Source organism: Cupressus sempervirens, chromosome 4 (genome assembly GCF_028749045.1).
Source record: "Cupressus sempervirens isolate cs-2001-9-10 chromosome 4, ASM2874904v1, whole genome shotgun sequence".
Classification (NCBI taxonomy): Eukaryota; Viridiplantae; Streptophyta; class Pinopsida; order Cupressales; family Cupressaceae; genus Cupressus; species Cupressus sempervirens.
Window position 1 is genome coordinate 908,380,756 of NC_143121.1, and position 24,468 is coordinate 908,405,223.

The 24,468-nt window shown below is 34.8% G+C and overlaps 1 protein-coding gene across 2 annotated transcripts; it reads left to right on the top strand.

The window, feature by feature from the left end:
- The first annotated feature begins 5,918 nt into the window (after positions 1 to 5,918).
- Positions 5,919 to 24,092, top strand: LOC149564337 (E3 ubiquitin-protein ligase APD2-like). 2 transcript variants are annotated; one of them, XM_089827398.1, is made up of 10 exons: positions 5,919 to 6,659; positions 8,716 to 8,825; positions 8,930 to 9,049; positions 9,255 to 9,351; positions 10,707 to 10,781; positions 10,910 to 10,992; positions 20,071 to 20,217; positions 22,860 to 22,932; positions 23,042 to 23,399; positions 23,643 to 24,092. In XM_089827398.1, exons 1-10 carry the CDS (start codon positions 6,353 to 6,355, stop codon positions 23,716 to 23,718), a joined length of 1,446 nt encoding a protein of 481 aa, XP_089683524.1. In that variant the 5' UTR covers positions 5,919 to 6,352; the 3' UTR covers positions 23,719 to 24,092. The 2 variants fall into 2 exon arrangements, with proteins under 2 accessions (XP_089683524.1, XP_089683525.1); XM_089827399.1 differs by having other exon boundaries at positions 6,042 to 6,659; positions 8,719 to 8,825.
- The last annotated feature ends 376 nt before the right edge of the window (positions 24,093 to 24,468 follow it).

The window sequence follows — 24,468 nt, forward strand, 5'->3', positions numbered from 1 at the left end:
AAGCAAGATAATGTAGTAGTAGTGATCGAGCATAATGAAGACTCATCAAGCTAGTGTAAGGCGAGTGAGATAGAACAATAGAGCCTGAGCTACCCAGTGATGACCAAGCAAAAGAACATAGTGATGACTGAGTCTCAACATTTTGATAGTTTTTAAAGAATCAAGTTTTGAGGCTGACATAGTTAAATTTTTGGATTGGTCAAAGCGCATGGATGATAAGGATTAATGATTTGGCTTATTTAATGCATGAATTGAGTTTGTTAAGTGATCAAAGGAAAGGATTCAAAGAGAAGTTTCTAGAAATGTCAAGAAAGGAGAAGAATGGAAAAATGATGATCAAATTCGTTGAACTTGATCAAATCCTAAGATCCACAGTGATGTTTAAGGAAAATGATCTAAGCTACCTATTTAAGGAGGCATAATACATGTTTATTAAGGTTGGTTTGTTGTTGATTGGTGATTTTGTGGAGAACTTATGAAGAATTGAGTAGTAGAGAAAAAGTGAGGAGTTTGGTGAAGTGTGATTGCTTGAAGGGTTACCAAGAAGATTAGAGATGGAGAATATAATGAAGTACAATTAATGAACTAAAAAATAAGCCAAATGAAGATTTGAATTTGCAAAGTGAGTTGTATCTTGACAGATCAAACCTAGTTGTTAGTTTCTAACCATTGTGATAGTAAAATCCTTTAATCAAGGTTGACCTAGTTGTCATTTGTAAATCCTTTAATCAAGGCAAAATTCTAATGGAATGATCCAAAGTACTCTAACTAGGGCACTCCTAACATGGTGATTAACTCCTCTAACTAGGTCACACCTAATTGTGTGTTTTGTAACCTTTAATAGGGTTGACTCTTAACCGAGCTCACTTTAGAAGAGTGAAAATGGTAGCATGTCACTTGGTATTTTTTTCCTAAATTGGTTTCCATATTAAATCCTAGTGTCATATATGTGTGAATGTTTTTTGTGATGCATTTTATTTTCTATTGTTTATTTTTGTTACTTGGCATATACTAAATAGAGAGCTAGTAATGAATGAATAGGTTAAGTTGCCGATGAGTTGCTACATTGGCTAAGTGATTACATGAGTTTGATTAAGTTATTTGAAGTTGTTGAATGTTGAATTAATAAATCTAGATCCGAGGATAACTAATTCATCCCCCCCCCCCCCCCTCCAGTTATTCTAAATATTCTAACAATCTCTAGAATTATGATCACTTACTTTCAGCTAGTGTAATCCATCTTTGATTTTAACACCTCTTGTAGAATTTTTTTCTATGATTTACTATTGTTGGTTGATCTCAACAATAATACCTTGCAACACACATGGGAATGAGTTTCTTACAAGTGCCCCCATAACATGATAAAGATCTAAGGTATTGGCCTTACATAAATTTCATCAAAAGATGACCAACTAGGGACCATAAATGTAAAGGAAACACAAGGTGCAAATCATGACTCCACCGAGTAATGCGCCCCATTGGTTGCATGAAATAATGCTATAGATTCAAAATATTCTTAATAGAGCTAACATGGGATAATGAATCAATAATGGGGTGTTAAAAAAAGATAGTAGGACATAAAGGATGCACTTTCCATTCAATGCAAAACTTAATGGAGAAGTGAGTGGTTTGACAAGGTCACCTCAAAAAGTACACAAACAATAAAAAATTACAAGAGGCAAAAGAAAAGAATAATTTAATTGATATCATGGCATGGCTGAGCCCTTCAAGGACTTTGTGAAAATTGGCTCAAAAATTACTCATGCATGCCATATAGGTTAGGAGAAGCAATGGTTCAAGTTGTAGTCATAAAGTCCCAATCTATTGCATATATAAACCACTCTTCTCACTTGCTAACTGTCTAGTAGAAATGTAAGATCCCATCTTTATCATATGCCACGAAACTCAAGTGGTAAGACATATTGAATACAATCCATAATTGTAAACATAAACATTAATGATTGCAAAAGATTGATTTTCATAATTCATAAAGATCCAAACCAAATGATGAATTGGAATATACCCATGATCTACCACATAAGAAAATCGTTACAAGAAAATGACAACCCTTCTACAACCATGATTCATTATAAAAAATATTATTTGATATAACATATTGAAGAAAACTCAAATCCGGAAATTTGATCTAATTGAAAACAAGGACACATTGCGTCTAGTTCTTGCCATTAGTAATTTTGGATTTTTTGTTCTAAAGGAAGAAGTAATATTAATATGATTTACTATTTTAATAATAAGAACAAATGTCCTTTCAAATGACTATTATTAATTATAAATGAAATTAGAGTAATGAATGTGTTAAGACATAACATTGGAAAGAATAATGTAAATTGTGTATTGAATTTAATTCAAGGTTATTGAATTTGCTTAAAAAAATAATACAATGAATCTAGTTGAAATTTTGAAAACAATGAAGAATTATCATTGAAATTGAATAATAGAAATATCTTTAACAATTGTTAAAAAAAAATCTTCATATTTTTAAAAATCTTATCATTTTAAGAGAAGACATTTTTACTTATTGTAAATCAAAGTTAATAGAAATGTGAATATGAAAGTGCACATGTATAAAATTATAAATTATACAATAAAAAATCATTTGTTAATGTGAACATGCCAATATAATATCTCATATTTTATTGCTTCATAATGTAGATCCCAAGACCAAATCTCTAGTGTCCAAAATGATTCTAGAAAGAACTAAACAAAATTGTTAGTGCCCAAAATGACATAGACCACAGTTTTTACTCAACCACTAAACTAATTGATCAAAACATGGAGTTGCCAACACTCATTGAAAAAAGATAAATTAATTTTACTTAAAAATAATAATAAATAAAATTTAGCAGGCAATCGGGAAAAAAATATCATGCTAACACACACTGACCACAATTTCAAAACACTTGTACAATCCATCATTTCACACAAATTTGCAACTATTGTTTCAACCACGACCTCACAACTCTCGCTAGTACGGAAATAAAACAATTCTCATAGACATAAGGCATCAACCCAAATCACGATACACTACAATTTTAGAATCCTAAAAAAAACCTCTATTTAAGGTCATATAGAGAAGGTACCATATAGTAGATCGTTTGTACAAAATCACTCCAACAACAATAGCTACATAGTCACGAAGAATAGAGGGCATGATATTTTTATGGGAGTTTATGAGAGAAAAAAATAAATTTTTTATTTACAAAAGTAAAAAACAAAGAAAAACTAATTAGATATGTAATTTTACAATACACAAAACAAAGAGCAAAACTGAAACAAAAAAATCTCCATCTCTAGCAAAAACGCATGCATTGACCATGCATCTTCATTGCTTTCTCTAGCTGAAATAATCCAATAAATTCAAATTGTATATAATTACATTTTACCTCTTCAACATTGTACAAAGTATAAATTGGTATTCACCAATGATTTCTTTGGTGAAGAAATGAACTACCCTAAATGACTAATACCAATTTTGCATCTACACACTCAAGAGAACCAACTTTGTAGCTACAGACTCAAGAGAACCAAATGTACTTCAGCAAGATTTGCAAGATCTAGCCAGAGTTAGATGCAATTTAAACCAAATTAGTATTATTTGAATGGTTGGGTTTAAGTAGTAAATACCAAGAGGAAAATTTTTTTGAGACTAGCTGGATATGTGATAGTTGTTGACACATATAGATCATGGATGCTACTCTTAATTGCTCTGTTAGCCAAAGTCTGCAAACTAGAAGGATATTTATATCACAAAGAGAAAGAAACAAACTTAAAACAAAAAATGGTTTGGGTTAGGCTATCATTGTTACCTATGGATTTAGGCGACAGTTATTTCCTATGGCCAAACTTGCAGCCGTTGCAACAGCCATCAGAGACACACCAAACCTTGCCATTTTGTTATTTTCCCTAAAATTTTCATAGTATACAAGATTAGACAAAAAATTGTAATGATATGACTGAAAATCATCAAATCAAATCCAATTCAAATTCAAAAGAAATTAAATGGATTGTGATTGTAGAAATGTGATTAAATTAAACACCGAAACCTATCATTTTTTATTTCCCTTTAAGCTCAATTGATGCAAGCCAATTGATTTGACATCCCGGGCCAACTCCAATCTATTCTATTGATGGACGATGACCATTGCTGATGGGATTCAACCGCTCGTTGGGTCTCCTTAGTAGATTAGCATGATGCAAAGTTGATTTCATCCCTGCAGCCCTAGAAGAAATAAGAACAAAATAGTTGCAATCTTCCTCACAACAAAAATATATGAAACATGCAAACTTAGTCAGGGCTAAAATCTATATTATGAATGTTCTAGGATGTTTTGGAAAGGAAGAACATACAGAGGACGATTTTTTTTTTTTGTGTAAAAATTAGATGTTTCCAAAACTATGCATTTTTTTGGGGGTAAAAATTAGATGTTTCTAGAACTGTGCATTTAATTGCACTACCAACAATTGCTAGATTTTTTTCTAATCTTAATAAAAAAAAACCAAAAGTTGAGAGTAATATTTGACTTTTATTTGAAAGTAATTATTGAGAACTAGAAAATATTTTTAATAAGTTTTATGAAAAAAAAACTAGAAACATTATAAATATACAAACATTTGCAAAAATTCTATGATATCATTGGTTGAAGACAAAAACAAATTAGCATTCAATGAATGCTATAGATGTACTTCAGCAAGATTTGCAAGATCTAACCATAGTTAGATGCTAAACCAAATTAGTATTATTTGAATGGTTGGGTTTAAGTAGCCAATACCAAGAGGAAAAAATATTTGAGACCAGCTGGATATGTGATAGTTGTTGACACATATAGATCATGGATGTTACTCTTAATTGCTTTGTTAGTCAAAGTCTGCAAACCATAAGGATATTTCTGTCACAAAGAGAAAGAAACAAACTTAAACAAAAAATGGTTTGGGTTAGGGTTTCACTGTTACTTGTGAATTTAGGCGGTAGTTAGTTCCTATGGCCAAACCTGCAACCATTGCGACTGCCATCAGAAACACACCAAACCTTGCCATTTTGTTATTTTCCCTAAAATTTTCATAGTATACAAGATTAGACAAAAAATTGTAATGATATGACTGAAAATCATCAAATCAAATCCAATTCAAATTCAAAAGAAATTAAATGGATTGTGATTGTAGAAATATGATTAAATTAAGCACCGAAACCTGTCATTTTGTATTTCCCTTTAAGCTCAATTGATGCAAGCCAATTGATCTGACATCCCAGGCCAACTCCAATCTATTCTGTTGATGGACGATGACCATTGCTGATGGGATTCAACCGCTCGTTGGGTCTCCTTAGCAGACTAGCATGATGCAAAGTTGATTTCATTCCTGCAGCCCTGGAAAAAATAAGAACAAAATCACTGTAATCTTCCTCATAGCAAAAATATATGAAACATGTAAACTCAGTGAGGGCTAAAATCTATATTATGAATGTTCCCAAATGTTTTGGAAAGGAAGAACATATAAAGGACAACTTTTTTTTTGGGGTAAAAATTAGATGTTTCTAAAACTATGCATTTTTTATGGGGTAAAAATTAGATGTTTCTAGAACTATGCACTTAATTGCAGCTACCAACAATTGCTAGATTTTTTTTCTAATCCTAATAAAAAAGCCAAAAGTTGAGAGTAATATTAATTATTGTTGACAACTAGAAAATATTTTTAATAAATTTTATAAAAAATAAAAACTACAAACATTATAAATGTACAAACATTTGTAAAAATTCTACAATATCATTGGTTGAAGACAAAAACAAATTAGCATTCAATTAATGCTATAATATCTGCCTATGGCGGAACTAATAATAAAGAATATATATTTATCAAAGCTAAAAATATAACAAAACCATAATTCCTCATAAAAATTCATTAACATTTTACAGGAATTGCTTAACAAATTAAGCTGGGGCCATGGCAGTATAGAGGCTAATAAACAATTTAGAATTTGCACAGGACGCATGAATACAAAAATAATTCCAGTTCCAGCAATAGTCGGACGCGACTCGCCCTCACCAATACAAAACCTACCATTCATCCTCGAGCTACCATTCCTGAACAAACAAGACGACAGTCAAGGCCTTGCTATGACTGATAGATACCAAAACAGTATGTCGTTCTATTCAGTATTAACTCAGCATCCTTCAGAAACTTCTCCTGTCCTGGTCTTTGACACACGGCACTTAGCTTCTCGCATTATCTTCATTTTATTCTTTTCAGTGCTTTTTGGGGTTGACAGATCATGGCTTCCAATCGCTGTAGATAGCTTTAAAAGCAGACATAGGGATCTGTTTCTTGACCTGTTACCATGGAGGGGATTATGGCGAACATGATGGAGCAGCATAACAGGGAAAGGAGTGAGAGCGAGGAAAGTAGTAGCGAGCATGAGGAAAGTCGGGTTGAGAGAGGGGGACAAGTGGACATTGCAGAGCCGTCTACAGCCTCAGGTTCAGGGGGTTATGATAATAATCATTACTATTCTAGTTCTCGTAATGAGGCGATCGGGGAGTCATCTTCGTCTTACAGAGTGCGGCTTTCTGTTCGGAGACGGTCACATGAGATGCAGGAGGAGGCATGGTCATGCCTTGTTGTGCTCGTCGCTTTCTGGTTCTTTGGTAAGTAAAATATGTCTCTCCACTGGTTAAAAAATATTTCTATATTTATAAATTTAGAAAATTCTCAAACTTGTAAATTCAAAATCCAGGTAAGGAATTTTCGCAGAGTGCAATTCTTGAAATCGAGCAAAGATTCTAAATTAAGATATAACTGCATATTTCATTCAGCTGATGTTTAGAGCAGTTCGTTGGTTTTTTGTAAGAGTACAGAAAGCTAGAGGGCTGAATTAGTCTAGGGGATCTTATCTTTTGTGTTGAGTGGCTTAATTATGGTCTCTAGGCTCATACTCTTAGCTACATCACCGAACTAGTCTCTGAATGTTATTTTGTGTGAAGATAGTATTGCAAACAATTTAGTGTTGAGTGGCATAATAATGCCCTCTAGGCTCTGCTTCCGTTCTTTGATGTCACGTAGATCCGCAACCTGTTCACCTACAAATATATCTGTTTAGAGGAGCTGGTGGTGCTAAGAAGCACTAGGAAGCAGCATTTCCTGGGAATGCGTCCCTGTCCTCATCCCCGAAACGTTTGGGGGCTGGTTCACGGGGGGACTTGGGGTTCCATTGCCGAAAACAAATCCTTATACTAGGAGTGACTCAAATTGGAGCTCTGATTTTGATCAGAACTACAAATTGCATCTGCTGATTAGGGACAGCCATATATTTTCTTTGCTTTTGTTGTTATATACTTAGAAACTTGGAGCCTTCGGGCATCTTATTATAATTCTTGTATAATATGGGAGTAGTAGAGACAGAGCAGCACTTTGTCAAGGATTGCCTAGCATATAGTGACATTAGATCCGGTTACATAGAGATATTGCAGAACAAGGACTTCAACTACTTATTCGAGGAAGAGCAAGTGAAGAGAACAATGGCTCTGATTATCAAACTTCAGAGGAGAGACAAGTTAACCAAAACTTTGCAGCTAGATTAGTTCCGCTCCTGCCTTGGGGGGTGATTGTGTGGATCCCATAGGCTACTTTAGCCTCGTGGACGTCATTAAAATCTATCATATCATATCATATCATATGTAGGCACATTGACAATGAAAGCATTTGAATTTTCTTAATTTGTTTGTCAATTCTCATGTGAAATATGAAGGGAAGTCCAATGTTATGTATTAAGCTTCTACATGGTCATTGATATATATCAATGTTATGATATGAATATTTGAAAGTTCTCTATATTTTTATCTCTACTTTTTAATAGCCTTTCCCTGCCTTCCCATATAAATTGACCCAAGTGCCCTTGTATGGAAACACGTCCGGCCATCTGTCATCCTCATCCCTGAAACTTGGGGGAGCATAGGAACAAAGATTTTGATATTGGTAAAGAAGTTAATCAAGCCTCTTTTGTTAACTGAACAAGTTTGAAGGCATAAATGACCAAACATGCTCAATGTTTAAATGATGCCAAGCATAGTATCTGTGATCTAATATGTTGATGCAGTGCTTTGTAGTCAGATTATTTATCTCATAGTAATTCTAGTAATCTTTTTCTGATAATTTATGTAATGTCACAGGGCAATAACCTAGCTGTTCAATTCAAAACTTTTGGCAGGCAAGCCAATGGGTAATAATCTAATTAGTTGAACGAGTCAAAACTGACAAAAAATAGAAAATGATTTGAACCTGAAGTATAAGTTTGCAGGTTTGTTCCTATTTTAGGGATAAGCTACACTTGCAGTCTAGTTCAAGGTCAAGGATTTACTGCATAAGGAATGCATCCAGACCGCTTGAGATGGGGGTAAGCTATGCACTAATAGAGCAATTTGTTTTAGGTTTTTAGCCAACCTAAGTGCATAAAATGCCAAATTAAGCGTCAAAAGATTAGTCACTACATTTATGACTGGCCTCAAGTGAGAAAAATGACACAGTATGCTTGTTGCTTTTCTATGATACTAAAACTTAATATTGCATGGTAAATAAAATTGGGTATTTTTTATCAGGAGATTGCATATATGACTATAAAGCTAGAAACAAATATGCTTTGAAATTGGATGTTTGGAAAAATGTAGAGCCTGTTATTAACTTGTCTTGGATGGATTTGGGTATCAGCAGCGTCAATGACATTGATTTTGGGCTTCTATGGGTCTGCCAATCTCGTATTAGGACCCAACTACTCTCGCCTTATACATGCCAATTCTTTCTTTGTGCAAGAAATTAGGGTAATGTTCCCTTTGACTGAATCATTTTATTTTGAATGATCTATGTATCTATCTATAAACTATTTACTTCAAATCTAATGCTTTAATGTGCAATATGCATGAAGGTGAATGGAAACAAGAAATCAGGCCCCATGCTCCATGGCTTCACAGAGAAGCCTCCATTGAATGTCCATAGAACCTGGAATGAAACACGTCATATACTTTTGCAGGCCAATTACCATCAGGTACAATGATTAATCATTTGAATACCTATCCTTATTCCTTGCAAGCTTGAATATGTATTAAATGATAAGAAATCAGGCTCAACTTTTTAATGGTGGGTATCCAGATTAAGGAATCTAGGCAGTTGTCATCCTTTGTTTGTATGCAAATCTGATCTATCATCAAACCAAATATGTAAATTCTAATAGTGGACCCTGTCAATGACAGGAATGGATGGTTTGGTTGAACAGGGGCTCTGTCATAAACGTGTCTTACAATGTTGAGAACGAGGACTTTTCTAGCTTAATACTTGTACTGGTTGAAGGTTTGTTTCTTCTCTTTTCTTCATTACATTTCCAATTGGAAAATAACTTCGATTTTGAATTGAGGATAAAATTGCAACTTGAATACTTTTCAAAATGTTTACCACTACCAGTGAAAATCTCAAAATAATATTGTTAAAGAGCAACTTTTTCTGCAATTGTCTGAAATAACATAGACACTACGAAAACATTTTTCATATATTCGATTTGAGAAGGGATTTCAGAAATATGCATCATGGAGATCACTGCCTGATCCATTTCTTTTTAGTATAAAATCTGCTTGAAAAATCTTAATTCTGAACTATAAAACTCAAAAGAAATAGATTCATGGGGAGCTCATACACTGAGAATGCATGATAATTATAGATTGAATCATCATATTAAATGCTGCATAAATTTAACATGTATGGCTAGCCTGAGGTGACACTATCTTAGCGACATCATTTTCACTTTACAGATTCGTGGCATCACATATGGCCGTATGGCTCATCAAGATAGCTATTAACCACAATTTTTAAATGTTACTTTTGTTATATCTATTAACCCTTAAACATATCCATGGACCTTTACTTTAATGACCACAGTAAATTGAGTTATGCACAGAAACCATGTAGTGGCAGCTGTGGATTCCTTTTTAGTGACTGTTGTATATTTAATATGTTCGATGCAGCTTTTCAATCCTGCTGATTAGGGTGGATAAAAAAAATAGGGTTGTTTCTAAGTTGAACTAATTCATCACAGTAATCCATTCTTGCTAGTTGATTGTTGTGGCTTAAATGACACTCTGTGACTATTGTGTGTTAAAGTTTCAGACCATGGTAAGCAGATTTGGCACTCCGAAAATTAACGTTAACTGCATAGTAAATTGAAAATTACAATCAAATCTGTAGATTTGAGTATGCTAATCCATAAATCGACACTACTGGAAATATAAGCAAGTGCTCATAGATCTGAACTCAAAAAACTGCATCTTTCTTCTATTAAAATAGAAGAATTATATTACACTAGCCTAAAACTCAAGTATTCTCCCTCTCTTCGTCACTTGTGCGCATTAGGTTACTTCCCAGAGAATTGTCTACTTTGGAAAGTCACTGATGAGATTTTGTATACGGTGCAAAAAAGTTACTAAATTGATCTTGCTTTCTTGTGAACCTGTTTTGCACATGCATGTAAATCTGCAATTTATGAGATTATTATGAGAAAGATTAATTTCAGCTTGAATTTGTTGATAACTGTTGTGCCATGTCTACAAAGGTGCATGCTATTTTGACGAGATCCAAATCATAGGCATTTGTTATGCTTTCTTTTGAATCAGATCTATGAGCCGATCTGTAGCCTGATAGTGTCTCTATTACAGGTAAAACTGGTCTTAATGAATGGATTGAGGAACCTTCATACCCCAATGCATCTTTGTCATGGAAAAGCATACATGGTATCATTCTTGAATAGTAGTTACACCTTTTTTGGCTGGATTGCTTATTAATCATTGTTTATAAATTATAATCAACCTCAAATTCTTCAATCTGCTTTAGTACATCTCTTGATTTTTGAGTTTCACAGGAACTGGGTCCATTGAACATGAGGTAGATAAAGATGAAGAATATTACATTGCCATTGGAAATCTCAATTCACATAGCATGGAGGTAATTTCTAATATTTACTCTGAATTTTCTGAAAATTGGATGGCTTTATGAGTTTTGTAAATAAAGTAAAAATTGCTTAATACTCAGATTGGCTAAGCTTGTATGTTTGCATTTAATTGCGAGTTTGGTGTTGAGGTTGAATGTTAGGGTTACAAAATTTGAACACATGGCTGGGGTAAATAGACAAAAAATCTTCTCGTGGGTTTCCCAATTTGTTCCTTGGCATGGTGGCGATCCATAGGCAATCGTTACCTTTTATAAACTGACAAGGAGAATTTATCTTAGTTACAATGAAATAGGCAGATGTTTATTGAGTTTAAAATCCGCTTTATCTTGATATTGCAAAATTTAAAATGAGCTTGTTCTAAACTTTTTAGACCACTACTGGAATTTTAGTTCGGAATAAGGAATGGAGTGACAATCCTACCTTTAAAAATGTCAACTAAAAGACAATAATAATTGTAGTTTTCTTTGTTTACTCTCCCATGGCTTAATTTTTGTTGCTAGTAAGTAATACAGGTACATGTCAGTTTGTATTGGTAAAGTAATAATGAAACAAAATATTCTAGCTGTCAAAATGTTCAAAAAGTATACATCATGGCCGTTTTGCCATGTCTAACATTTGTGTGGAAAAGATGTGGGTGAGCTTTATATTTCTTCTTAACTGTCATTACTCCAGGGAACAAATTATTTATGTAAAACTAGAACAAGTCCTAATTCCCAGTTATCCCTCCATCCCTGATGGCCTTACTACAATATCATGGTAAAAATCCTCAATCTATTGGGCAAATGCCTAAACGGATTTACCATGAAGCCATAGCTGCACTTCTGATTTACCATGATTTACATATTGAGCTTGATTAGTGGAACCTTTCCACTATGAGTGCATCTACAATGACACATATACTTAATAATGATCTTAGAGTAATAAATCAAAATTGTAATTGTGAAAATTACTAGTGCAATCACCGATTATTAATCTTTTATCTTAAATGATTATTTAACTGCCAAAAAATTAATTCACAACTTATATCGAAAAATAACACAAATGCAACTTCACCAATAAAATATGGAAATAAATTTGCAACACTATTACACAATATTTTCAGACAAATTGTCCTTGGAAAAACCCCTAAGGGAAAACCAGTTTTACAAATGAGGAATTATATTAATCTTCAGCAAATCAAGAGATACAAAATTCTTTTCTTCCTACTGGTAGAACTTTGACAACCTACCAATTTCTCCTGCTGATATTCCTCTGCTGCTATCCCCAACGCTATCACTGTGCCCTTGCTAACACTGCAAGACTATTTGCTGTCACTGCAAATTCGTTTGCTAGCACTGCAAATGCTTCTCCAACTTGTTCTCCAAATGCCCCCCTTGACCGCCCTTTATACTACTATTGGAAAACCAATATCTGAAATCGATTCTCAATTGATGTCTAAGATAAAAAACAACTTAACAATCCTAACCAAGTTGGTTTCTAGTTGCTTCTAAAAGGAGTCAATTATTTAACAAATAATTGTCCCTACTGTAACTAACTAGTTAGTGAAACTAATATTTGTCAAGTAATTACGAATGGACGAACAACTGCCCAAAGCTACCAAAACTAACACTCCATCTTAGCGTGGAAGTTGTTTTGCATGGCACCTAACTTATCTCTGTAGAAGATGAATTTCGCCTTCCCTAATGCCTTAGTCAAAATGTCTGCTACCTGCGTCTTTGTAGTTATGTATTGTAGTTGTACAACCCCCCATTGTACACAATCTCTGATGAAGTGATATCTGATGTGTATATGTTTAGAGCTATCATGAAACATTGGATTCTTAGACAACTTGATGCAACTCTAATTGTCACAGTGTATCACAATAGTCTCAACCTTCTGACCAAATAAGGCCACTAACAACTTTCGATGCCATATAGCTTCACATGTTGCCATGCTAGCTGCTATGTTTTCTGCTTCTACTGAACTTAGAGCCACAAACTTTTGCTTCTTGTTGAACCAAAATACAACTCCTAATCCCAAACTAAAACAACACCCTTGAGTACTCCTTTTGTCCGTTGTACTGCCTGCCCAACCTGCACTAGTATAACCTATCAACTTGATACCTTCACCTCGAACATATTTGATCCCATACTTAACTATACCACACAAGTAACCTAGCACATGCTTAGCCGTTGTTTAATGCATTCTCTTTGGTTCAACCATGAATTGACTAAGAGAGTTTACAACAAACGTTATATCTGGCCTAGTTTTGATCAATACATAAGAAAACCAATCAACTGCCTATATAAGGTGGGATCTACATCCTTCTCCCTGGATGTATCTACCTTCCTCCAATTCGTGATCATGGATGTAGACATGGCTTTGCAATCCCCCATCTCAAATGTTTTCAAGATTTCAATGCAATATTTTCCTTGACCAAGGAAAATATCTCCATCTGTCTGCCACACCTCCTTGCCTAGAAAGTAATGCATAAGTCCCAAATTCTTCATCTCAAACTCTTCTGCATGGTCCCTATTTCAATCCTCTATAAGGCCTAGTGAACTTATAAGAAACAAGTCGTCCGCAAAAAGAACAAGAATGAGAACCTCACCCCCAACCACCAAGTAGTAGAGGTTAGCATCCACTTCACCCTTCACAAAGCCCATTTCTTGCAAGTATGTATCAATGCGCTCATACCACGCTCTAGGAGCCTACTTGAGTTCGTACAAGACTCTCTTCAATCTGCACATGTGGGTCTCTTTTCTGTGTGCTACAAAGCCTTTTGGTTGCTCTATAGATACATCCTTCTTTAACTCACCATTAAGGAATGTTGTCTTGACATCCATTTGATGGATTTGCTATCCCATCTATGCTGCAAATGACATCACAACTCATGTAGAAGTATACCTGGCCACTGGAGCAAATGTCTCCTCATAGTCTATTCCCTCCTTTTAAGAGAACCCTTTTGCCACAAACCTTGCCTTGTATTTCTCGATGCTACCATCTGCACTGTACTTTATCTTATAGATCCAACGTGATCCAACTAATGCCCTATCTGTTGGTCTAGGCACTACCTCCCACACATCATTCTGCATCATTGAGGAATATTCCTCAACCATAGCATCTCACCATACCTGATGCTTTGTAGCCTTCTGATAGCTGAAAGGCTCACTATCTACCAACTGACTAACTAATGCCACATAGTCATTGAACTTGACTGGTTGTCTCCGCCTAAGTCACAAGGTTCGAATTCGAATTCATAATCGTCGATCATAAAATTCGAATGAAATTTAGGAAGGGTAAAAATATGGCAAAATTCAACATTGAATTTTGGTTATATATATTTATGTATTTTTAAATATTAGTAATATATCCACAAAATTGTCAAAATAGCTAAATGTTGCTAAATAGTTTAACTAAATAACTCAATATCAATTTAAAATAAAATACTATTATATAAAATAACAGTATTGTATTAAATATCATTAAATTCAGATGAAGTTCCAAAAGAGTAAAAATTCATTGAAATTTAAATCTCATGGATGAAATTCGATGAATCTTGTGACTTAGGTCTTCGCTGTCTAGTACTCTTTCTAGGAGCTTCCACAAAGTCCTGAGTATCTCTGTGTGTATCTTGAACCTCATGGTTCCTATTGCCAACTATAGAGGATGAAATATCAACCTCTATGTCTTCTTCATGCGTTTCTTATCGCACCAATTGCCCCATATTTAGTGAGTTTACACCACCCGAGCCTATGCTTGTACTGGTAACTGTACTTGAGCTTTGTTGCCCTTGACTTGGCCTTGGAGCTTCTGTTGGCTGCTCACTCTGATCATCTACTGGTGAATCTTTGGACCTTATAAATGCCTTGTCCTCCATGAACTTGACATCATTTTTGACAATAACTCTTTTGGTCCCGGGGATAAAAATCCTATATGCCTTAGAGGTTTCACTATACCCATCAAGGTACCTTCTCTCTGCAAGCTGACTTAACTTTGTATGTATATCATTTGGAATATGACAATATGCCAAACTCCTAAATATCCTGAAGTGACCAACCTTTGGATTCTTCCTTGTGAAAGCTTCCTCTGGTGTCATCTTCCCTAGCACCTTGTGTGGAACTTTGTTCTGAATGTAAATTGTTGTACTACATGCCTCTGTCCATAAGTAACGGGGCATGTCCTGTGTCATGCCCAAATTTTCTTGAACAAAACACACACACATACACACATACACACATAATATTCAATTTTATTTCTTGGAAACAATTTAAGAAATATTTAAACTAAAATATATTCACAGTATTGAAAAGTCCTTTCAAATATTACAATCATATTTGGATACTTACATCAATTTACAAATTACATGAAGATCTACTTCTGATCTTTTACAATACATAACTTTTACAAATGTTCATAATAAATCATCTCCAAATCTCCAAGAGAAAGTGAAAATCTTCTAAGCTTTTCTTTAACACATATCCATTTAGAAAACCTGTACAAAACAACCCTGTAAACCATGGAGATTTCACCTCCCAGCCTAGGTCTCTAAGAGACCACCCACCAAGCTTGGAGAACCAAGACCAACCGGGTAACAATCAAACACACACATATAAATCAACAAAATAGGATACAACATTTGACACCCTTTTTGAACTTACACAGTAGGTTACCAGAGGAACCAATAGAATGGGTGAAGGTGTGCTAAAAACCCTGAGGAGAAGCCAAATACAGAAAACCAAATCTGCCTTCACAAGGCATACAAAATAAATACCAACTCTTACAAATTTTCTCTCCTTATCATCCCCAAAGTGCATAACAAAGTACTGGCACATGCAGCCCATACTACATGCTTATCCCTCTTCCTTCCAAGGAAGGGACTCTGCACTCAGGGGATAGGCCCAACTAACCCTATCACCCGAAGGCCACTTCTTCCCTCTCAAGGGTGAGTGATGTCCTTCCACACCCATAACATCACACTCTCAAAAAAAATCAAAATGAAAATAAGGCAATAGAAATTCATCCGCAACAAGCAATACAATAGAGACAATGAACCACACACATATGTATTTGTAGCAAAATTTACACATCTTTTATTAAAAAAAAACAATATAACATACAGTTTCCAAAACATGGCAAAAGCTCCAACCTTTCTCCAAACTATGGTAAATGAACAAATTTGAAAAGAGCCCTCTATCCTTCCTTAATGCAATCTCCAAAATCAAAAATCTCTAAAACTAGAGATTGGGTGAATGCCAACTCTATTTTCCAATTTCCCTCTAAAAGATAAACATTCCTAATTTTTCTCCATCATGAAAGAGAACAAACACTTAACTCCACCTAAGTTTCCCTATTTGGTTGGAATTATCAACTCACTGAAGATAAGGTGGGAATTTGAGTAAATCTTCTTTCATTTTCGCAATACTTAAGAAATGAGATTTTAAAAGTGTTAGAAAAAGATTTTAACTCCAGTAAAGCCAAAATTAAAGCCCTAACATATAGTACTAACGTGTAGGTAAATTAATTTCACTAAAAGAACACTCTAAGACTCAAACGAAGCCCTCTAAAGTCACCCTAAACTTGAAATCCGAAATTTAATTAAATTAAAACCTTCATAAGACATTTTTATGCAAGGGGATGAAAACTTAAACATTTCTAACTGGTTAGGAATAAGGCTGGGTGTCTTTTGCCAATATCTCAACCTGACTAGCCTCTTAAACACATAACAACACGAGTGTCAAGTGACACTATAAAAATATACATTTAACATTATGAGTGGCGAATCAATTTTCACAAAAAAAAATATAATTTAAAACATCCATTCTCATTACGTTCACAAAGTAGAATACTTAACAACGAGGTTAAAATCTCTTCATTAGATCTCACCTTGGCAATCTCAATTAATACAAAGGTATAGTCTTGGTTCTCCGTTTTACCATGGATATTTCCTGCACACTCAAACCACATATCACTAGTCCAAGATAAATAAAACATATGCATATATAAATCCTAAATCAATTCTATATTCATAATTGAATCAAAACATAAGGCATTTCTCAATTGAATAACATTTTTCCATTTCTAACCATCGTGCATATATAATACTACCATTATCAAGCTGAACATGATATGACTCTTTTGCAACATTTCGTGATTTTTCATATATATTTATAATCCATCTAACATTTATATTCAAACATAATTTCCTACTCATTAATAAAATAATCAACCAAGTACATGAATGTAACTAATCATCAAGCATCATAAATAAGTTCTAACATCATAAATGATTACCATAAAATAAAGTGTCCCATAGTATCAAATAGTCTGAGTAATAGTCCAAAATAGTCCAACATATAACAAGGTCTCAAAATATAAAGTATCTGCAATGCAAAATACAAAGCATCTAAAATGCAAATAAACTGCTACGATATGCTATGATGGGCCAGGGTGAGGCCTCACATCCTGGTCATGTAGCATAGCCCTTGCTGCCTCCGATATAGAACGGTTCTTTCTCTCGGCAACTTCATTTTGCTGCGGATTGTAAGGAACAATCCACTCTCTCCTGATTCCTTCTCTGGTACAAAACTCCTGGAAGACATTTCCTTTGTACTCGCCTTCATTGTTTGACCAAAGAACCTTTATCTTCCTTCCTGTTGAATTCTCCACAAGAGCCTTGAACTCTTGGAAGCGACTGAAAACCTCATCCTTGGTCTTCAAACATAGTACTCATATCCTCTAAGAGATTTTATTGGCATTGGTCCACAAACATCTGAATGTTCTAGATCAAGAACACCCTTAGATCTGGTGTCAATCCTTGGAAAAGATGCTTTCGCAAACTTCCCCAACCACTACTAAATCCAATGGTTATGGGTGACTTCCAATCCTTATGCTTGATCAACACACTTGCCCCTCTAAAGAGTACATTATACCCCTTATCCTGAAGGACAAATACAGAAACTAGATTCATACCTAAGCTTGGCACATGCAACATATCATGAAGTGGAATTATCTTTCCATTCTTCCTCTGAAATTGAACAGTCCCTTTCCCAACTGGGTTGAGTTTGGACAAGTTTCCCATAGAGATTTGGATACTAGTGTTCTGCTCCTTATAGCTAGAGAAGTACTCTCTAACTCCTGTCATATGAAACGACGCCCCACTATCTATATACCAAACACACTGTGAGGTTGAGCTAACCATACAAGCTATGAGTGCAAACTCATCTTCCATTCTACTAGAGAGTTCTTCTGCACTTGCTAAAGCTGCCACCTGCTTCTTTTCTTTCTTCCTTTCTGGGCAATCACTGACATAGTGACCATACTCATGACAACCAAAGCACTTGACCTTAGAAAGGTCCTTCTTCTTCTTCTTCTCACTTTGTGAATTTGATCCTTTGCTAGACCCCTTCTTTGCTTTCCCTTTTGCCACTAGGGCAACGTTTTCCTGTTCCACCTCACTTTTTTGACTCTTGTTGGCCCCTTTGACAAGACTTAGTCTGAACTCCATTGAGTGAAATCACTCCATACTCTATAGTCGATCCGAACTAGGTAAAGTGTCTCGTCCATTGACAACTTGAACAAAGACACTCCACTACTTAGTAAACCCATTTAGGGCTATTCTCACTAGCACGTCATCGCTAGGGCTATATCCAACAGCTACTAACTTGTCCTTGACAAGTCTAAGCCTAGTGAGGTAACTTATGATGTCTTCTCCCTGGTTTGTCTGGGTATTCTTCAACTTCTCTTTGAGAATCATCTTCCAGTTGGTGGTTGCATTCTAGTACAGATTCAAAATGACATCCCATATCTTCTTTGTTGTATCTACCTCTGAGATATGTGGAACAATGTGATCTTTGACACCATCACGGATTATCCTTCTCACCTTGACATCGTCTTTCTTGTATGCTGCAAGTTGTATTGCATTTGTAGGTACATGTACAATAGTGGTAACATAATTCTTGATACCATTCTCTTCCAACAATAAAGAAAGTCTGGCTTTCCAAACACCAAAATTCGAGACACCATCCAATCTATCTTGATCTCTCAAACTAGCTGAAGCCATCTCAAGGGATTAAATCAATAATAAATCTAAAAAGATGAAACTAGGGTTTATAAACCCTCAATTTCTTTCCTAGGGAAAAATTTTCTACCCTCAACACTGCTTTGATACCATGTGAAATTTACTATTGCAGTCATTGATTATTAATCTCCTATCTTAAACGATTATTTAATTGTTGAAAACTAATTCACAGCTGATATTAAAAAAATAACACTACTACAACTTCACCAATAAAATACGGAAAGAAATTTGCAACATAGTAACACAATATTTTTAGACAAATCGTCCCTGGAAAACTCCTAAGGGAAAACCAGTTCTACAAATGAGAAATTATATTAATTTTTACAAATCAAGAGATACAAAATTCCTTGCCTCTTACTGGCAAAACTCCAACAACCTCCCAATTTCTCTTGCTGATATTCCTATGCTGCTATCCCAATGCTATCACTGTGCCCTTGCTAACACTGCAAGACTATTTGCTAACACTGCAAATTCATTTGCTAACACTACAAATGCTTCTCCAACTTGTTCTCCAAATGCCCCTTGACCCTTGTTTTATACTACTATTGGAAAACCAATGGTCGAGATCGATTCTCAATTGATGGCTGAGATAAAAAAACAACTTAACAACCCTAACCAAGTTGGTTTCTAGTTGCTTCTAAAAGGGGTCAATTATTTAACAAATAATTGTCCTTACTCTAACTAATTTGTTAGTGAAACTAATATTTGTCAAATAATTACAAATGGAAGAACAATTGTCCAAAGCTACCAAAACTAACAGTAATCACATGTCAATAGATGTATCAAACACTCTCTTATAGGAAACTGTCTAAGTTGAAGAACGAGTTCAAGCAGTGTATAATTCCAAGCATTGAATAATGGGGTGCTACAGTTACCTTATTATTATAATATTATTCTTTCATAAATTTGTAAGATTTATCCATTCTTTCCTTATCATTTACTATTTATCTTATATTCATGTTGTTGGTGTAGTTTTCAGGTTTCAATTTACAGAGCTGTTTGTTTTAAACAGGTACACTTGGATTTTAAATTTAATGGCATTCTCTATGACACAACAAAGGCAGAGTACACATGTCCTCTACAAAATGATCTATGTGGCGTGAAACTTTTCCTTCTTGGCGATAGCTATGCTATCCTCTCTACTCCCGGTCCAAAAGAGGTACTCTACTATGACATCGAATTTCCTACCTTATCCTGTATTCTTTCTAATATCTATAGCCTTTCTTCCGTAGAATTTCCAAAATTGGGAATACCGTCATGAAGCATATTTGCATGCTAGAATGGATGACTTCTTTTGCATGTTTCTTATGAGCTTCTCAAGAATATTTTTTTCCTGATTGTCCATGATCCTTAAAGAAACCTTTGAATACGTATAAAGCTTGATTTTATTGAAGCAATCACATAATTGTTCAAATATGCATCTTTTGAAAAATCTGATTTTATGAGAATACTTAGAACTTCGAGTTAAAATTGTTTTCTCAAATTTGCTTAATCAACACATACCTAGTTATTAGCTTTAATTAAGTAGTCAAGGAAATCCATTGAAATCAGCTATAGTACGTTTTATTGACTCAGTTATATCTGACATACTAAAATCATAGTTACCGTAGGGATGGGGGTAGTTAGATCAAGTATCTGAGACCACCTCAAATTATCATCTGATATATAAAAATCATAATCACTGAGGGTATCGGGGTAGGTAGAACAAGAATCTGGGACATTTGGTGAGACTTGCTCAAATTATCAAGGACATCATAATGTCTGATGTAGGGGACATTTCTTGTCATGTCCTCCACATCTTGGATACATATGAGGCATCTCTAAAACATTCCCCTGTATGGGGATGCATCAGCTGCATCACCAAGCTATCCTGCATTTGTAATAATCGTTTGATTCATCTTATTAAAATTTTAAGACTAGTGGATGTTGAGATAAGATTTCTATTTATATATTATTATTTCTGTGATTTCCAAGAAAGGTTCCAGAGTTTCCCAAAGATCTTTTTATTAGAAGATAGTAGAGTTTTAGAAACATTATGTTGAATTTTTACTTGATCTGAGAGATGATATATCATGATTAATAAACTGATGAGATAGATTTTGGTTAGCACCTAATTTTGTTTTCTAGAAATTTTGCTAATTTTCTTGGGGAAAAACATTTTGAGGATCTTTTCTTTTGATTCGTTAATACTTCACCCCTATGTAGGAGGTGGACCAAGATCTTAAATCTGTTCTGATCATTCCAACACTCCCCCCTAATTTCAACCTCAAATGTTGTTGCGTACAAATCTAAATCCTTTCTTTTGCCTGATGCCAAAATGCTATTTTCCAATAATCTTCATATTTGTTAATGCATGAATAGTGTCTTCCAAGGTTACAGCCTTTAATTTCTACAAACATTTTATCAGCAATTGGCTGAATCCTTTACCAATGATTTCCTCTTTTCACAGGATCCACTGATAATTCTGCCTCATCTATCACAAATACCGGTGACAGGGTTCACTAATAACCTTGATCAAATTCATGTCTTCTTTCAGCTACCCCTTGATAGCTTCATTATGACATCTATCACAAATGGTGATAGGATTCCCTAGAATTCTAAATTAGCTTCATCTATCACAAATGGTGACAGGGTTCTCCAAATTAATCTGCCTTTGATTCGTCTGTCACAAATGGTGACAGGATTTTCTTAACTTCATTTGATACCACTTGTAGGAGGTGGACCAAGATCTTAAGTCTGCTCTGATCATTCCAACACCCTGTTGGACTGTGCTTCAGCTCAACACACAACTGAGTGGTTTCTTTTCCATCTGATTGACCTAGGGCCTACACATTAGGTCCTAATGATTTACTAGAGTCTTTCCAATATTAAATTTAAGGTTTTTAGATGCCATATGCTTCTCTTGTGTTTTAAGACTATGAAAAAGCCAGACCCAAGGCATTTTTCAACAAGCAAGTTGCTTTTCTCATGTACCAGGTAAGCTTCTATATAGAATTGACTTTGCAACTTGTGATTGTGTATGTGAAACCTGATTTTGATCCAAACACCAAATCCCTATACAAAGTAGCCAGAGGAATTCATTGTATCATTTTCTTTGCTGAATTCCTTATTACTCTAGATTGACTATATGCAATCTAGCATGCTCTTGATCATCCTATAACCCAGTTTCCATTTCAAGTCTTAACTTCAACTTCTCTTTCTCTTGCCCAAAACAATGCCCTAATTTGCTTGATATTTGTAAAATGAGTAAACACTTGTTTGAAGATACATGCCATTTTGCAAAATCAGAACATGAATTTACTTTTACTTTAGTGAAGCCTAAATTCAGTGGTTGTAAGCATCATTGTTTTTTCTTGTTGTGCTCGTTGGTTTTCTGGTTTCGTTACATATAAATGCTGCACACTATGACCCTTCATATGCCATCCATTCAAGTTATACTTTTCCTCTATTGTCCTCTATGATACATGTCCCTTTTGTCTCTCTTCTAGATGTCACCCAACTTTCACTATTCCAGGTGACCATTTCTTCTATGTATCCTCTATAATTTACACTCTTTTGTTTGTTCCTCAATATGATATGGTATTATGGAAAGCTCAAATGAATATTCTTATAATATTCTAGAAAAGCCTTCAAGAAACTTGGAGAACAGTGATCAACACCCTAGAAATCCTCCTAACTTGATCCCAAAATGATGTATGATATTACTGAAGATAATATTGACAGCTAGAAGAAATATTTCCTTTTTATCTGAAAATTGCACGTTTTGGCTGATGAAATCAAGTTTTTCTGATTCTGATTCAGAGTGGAGAGAGTGATGAGTGGTATGTCAGGCTGTCATACGGACCACGGTGGTTAACATATCTTGTTGGCTCAGGTATATTTTTGCCAGGGTTCAGGCATCCCCATTTTAGCTACCTCAGCAATTGTTATCTCCAAGCTCGTGCTTCCTTTTTGTGCCTGCTACTGACTTTTCCTGTCAGCAGGTGGTTTCACACTTTTGATTATGGGTATCATAAAATTTGTTACCAAGTTACAGGCTGGACCAGGAGAATCTGGAGTTCAAAGGGAGTATCTGCCCCCAGAGAGAACTCCCTTGATAACTCAGAAAGATGATGATGATGATACAAGTTGTGGGTCTTCTTATGTTTCTCTTTCCGTAGGTGAAGAAGAAGATGAACTAAATTTTCCAGGATCATCAGGGGTTGAAGATAATGACATAAAATCCCGGAAAAATAATGACATTTACCAGCGTCGTCTATGTGCCATTTGTTTTGATGCTCCAAGAGACAGTTTCTTCCTTCCTTGTGGACATTGTGTAACTTGTTCTACATGTGGCATGAGGTACACAAACCAGGACAGTTGCATGTTTAGTTCTCAGTGTACTTGCAATTATACATTAATTAACAATGGATGCGAAAAGTGTTAGAAAAAAAGAAGTAATGAAGGGACATTTTATTACCTGTAACATTATAGGCAATCCGTGTTTTGACTTGTTCTAAGCTTTATGAAGATGCAATGCATTTTTAGATTACACAATTAAATTAGCTTTGCATTGACATTTTGATTTTATTGTTGATTCTGCAGGATTTCTGAAGAAACCAACATGTGTCCGATATGTAGGAAGAAGATTAGGAAGGTCAAAAAAATATTTGCCGTCTGACATAATGTATCTTTCTCCATTCAGATTCGTATATTGACCGTGTTCCCTTTTGAAAGCAATTGATTTTTTTTTCCTTCACCTATGAGGTTATTTGATGTGCCCAACATCCTGAGGGTTATTTGATATGTTCGACATAAAAGGCTTGTTTCTTACTGTTGTTCATTTGGTGATTTTTTAAGATCGTGTCATATATTGAAAAGGATTCTTGAAATAATGCATGTTATATTATTCATTATCTACTATCAATTTTGGTAAGTGCAGCTATGCTTTAAGAGAATGCATAGCTCTCGGAGAGCATGCAGGACAGTCTTGTAAAATTTTAAATATCTTTTCAGATAGCAAGTGTACAAATAAAGAATGTGAGTTGTGAGATATATTTTCATTGATCAGCTGAAGCCCAGTTGAAGCTCTCTTGTAAAGAAACAGAACTTACAGATTGTTTGTGCATGATTGTAATCTACCCAATTTCCTTACATTTTGTATCAGGAAGTCTTTGCAACTAATTCAATTTTCCATCATCTGCCTGTTTGATATGATTTAATCCACTCTAAAAATTTGAATAAAAAATGGCTGTGTTAGAAGAAATGAGGCCGGTACGTACTCTCTAATACAGTTAGTTAGTGCCTGAAATATGCACCTCTACAAGGCCTTTGCTCAGATTTTTTATTCCATGCCATTGATATTGTTGCTGTTTCAAAGTAAAGATTTGTATATTGAGAGCTGAAAATATTAAAAATCACTCAACTCAGC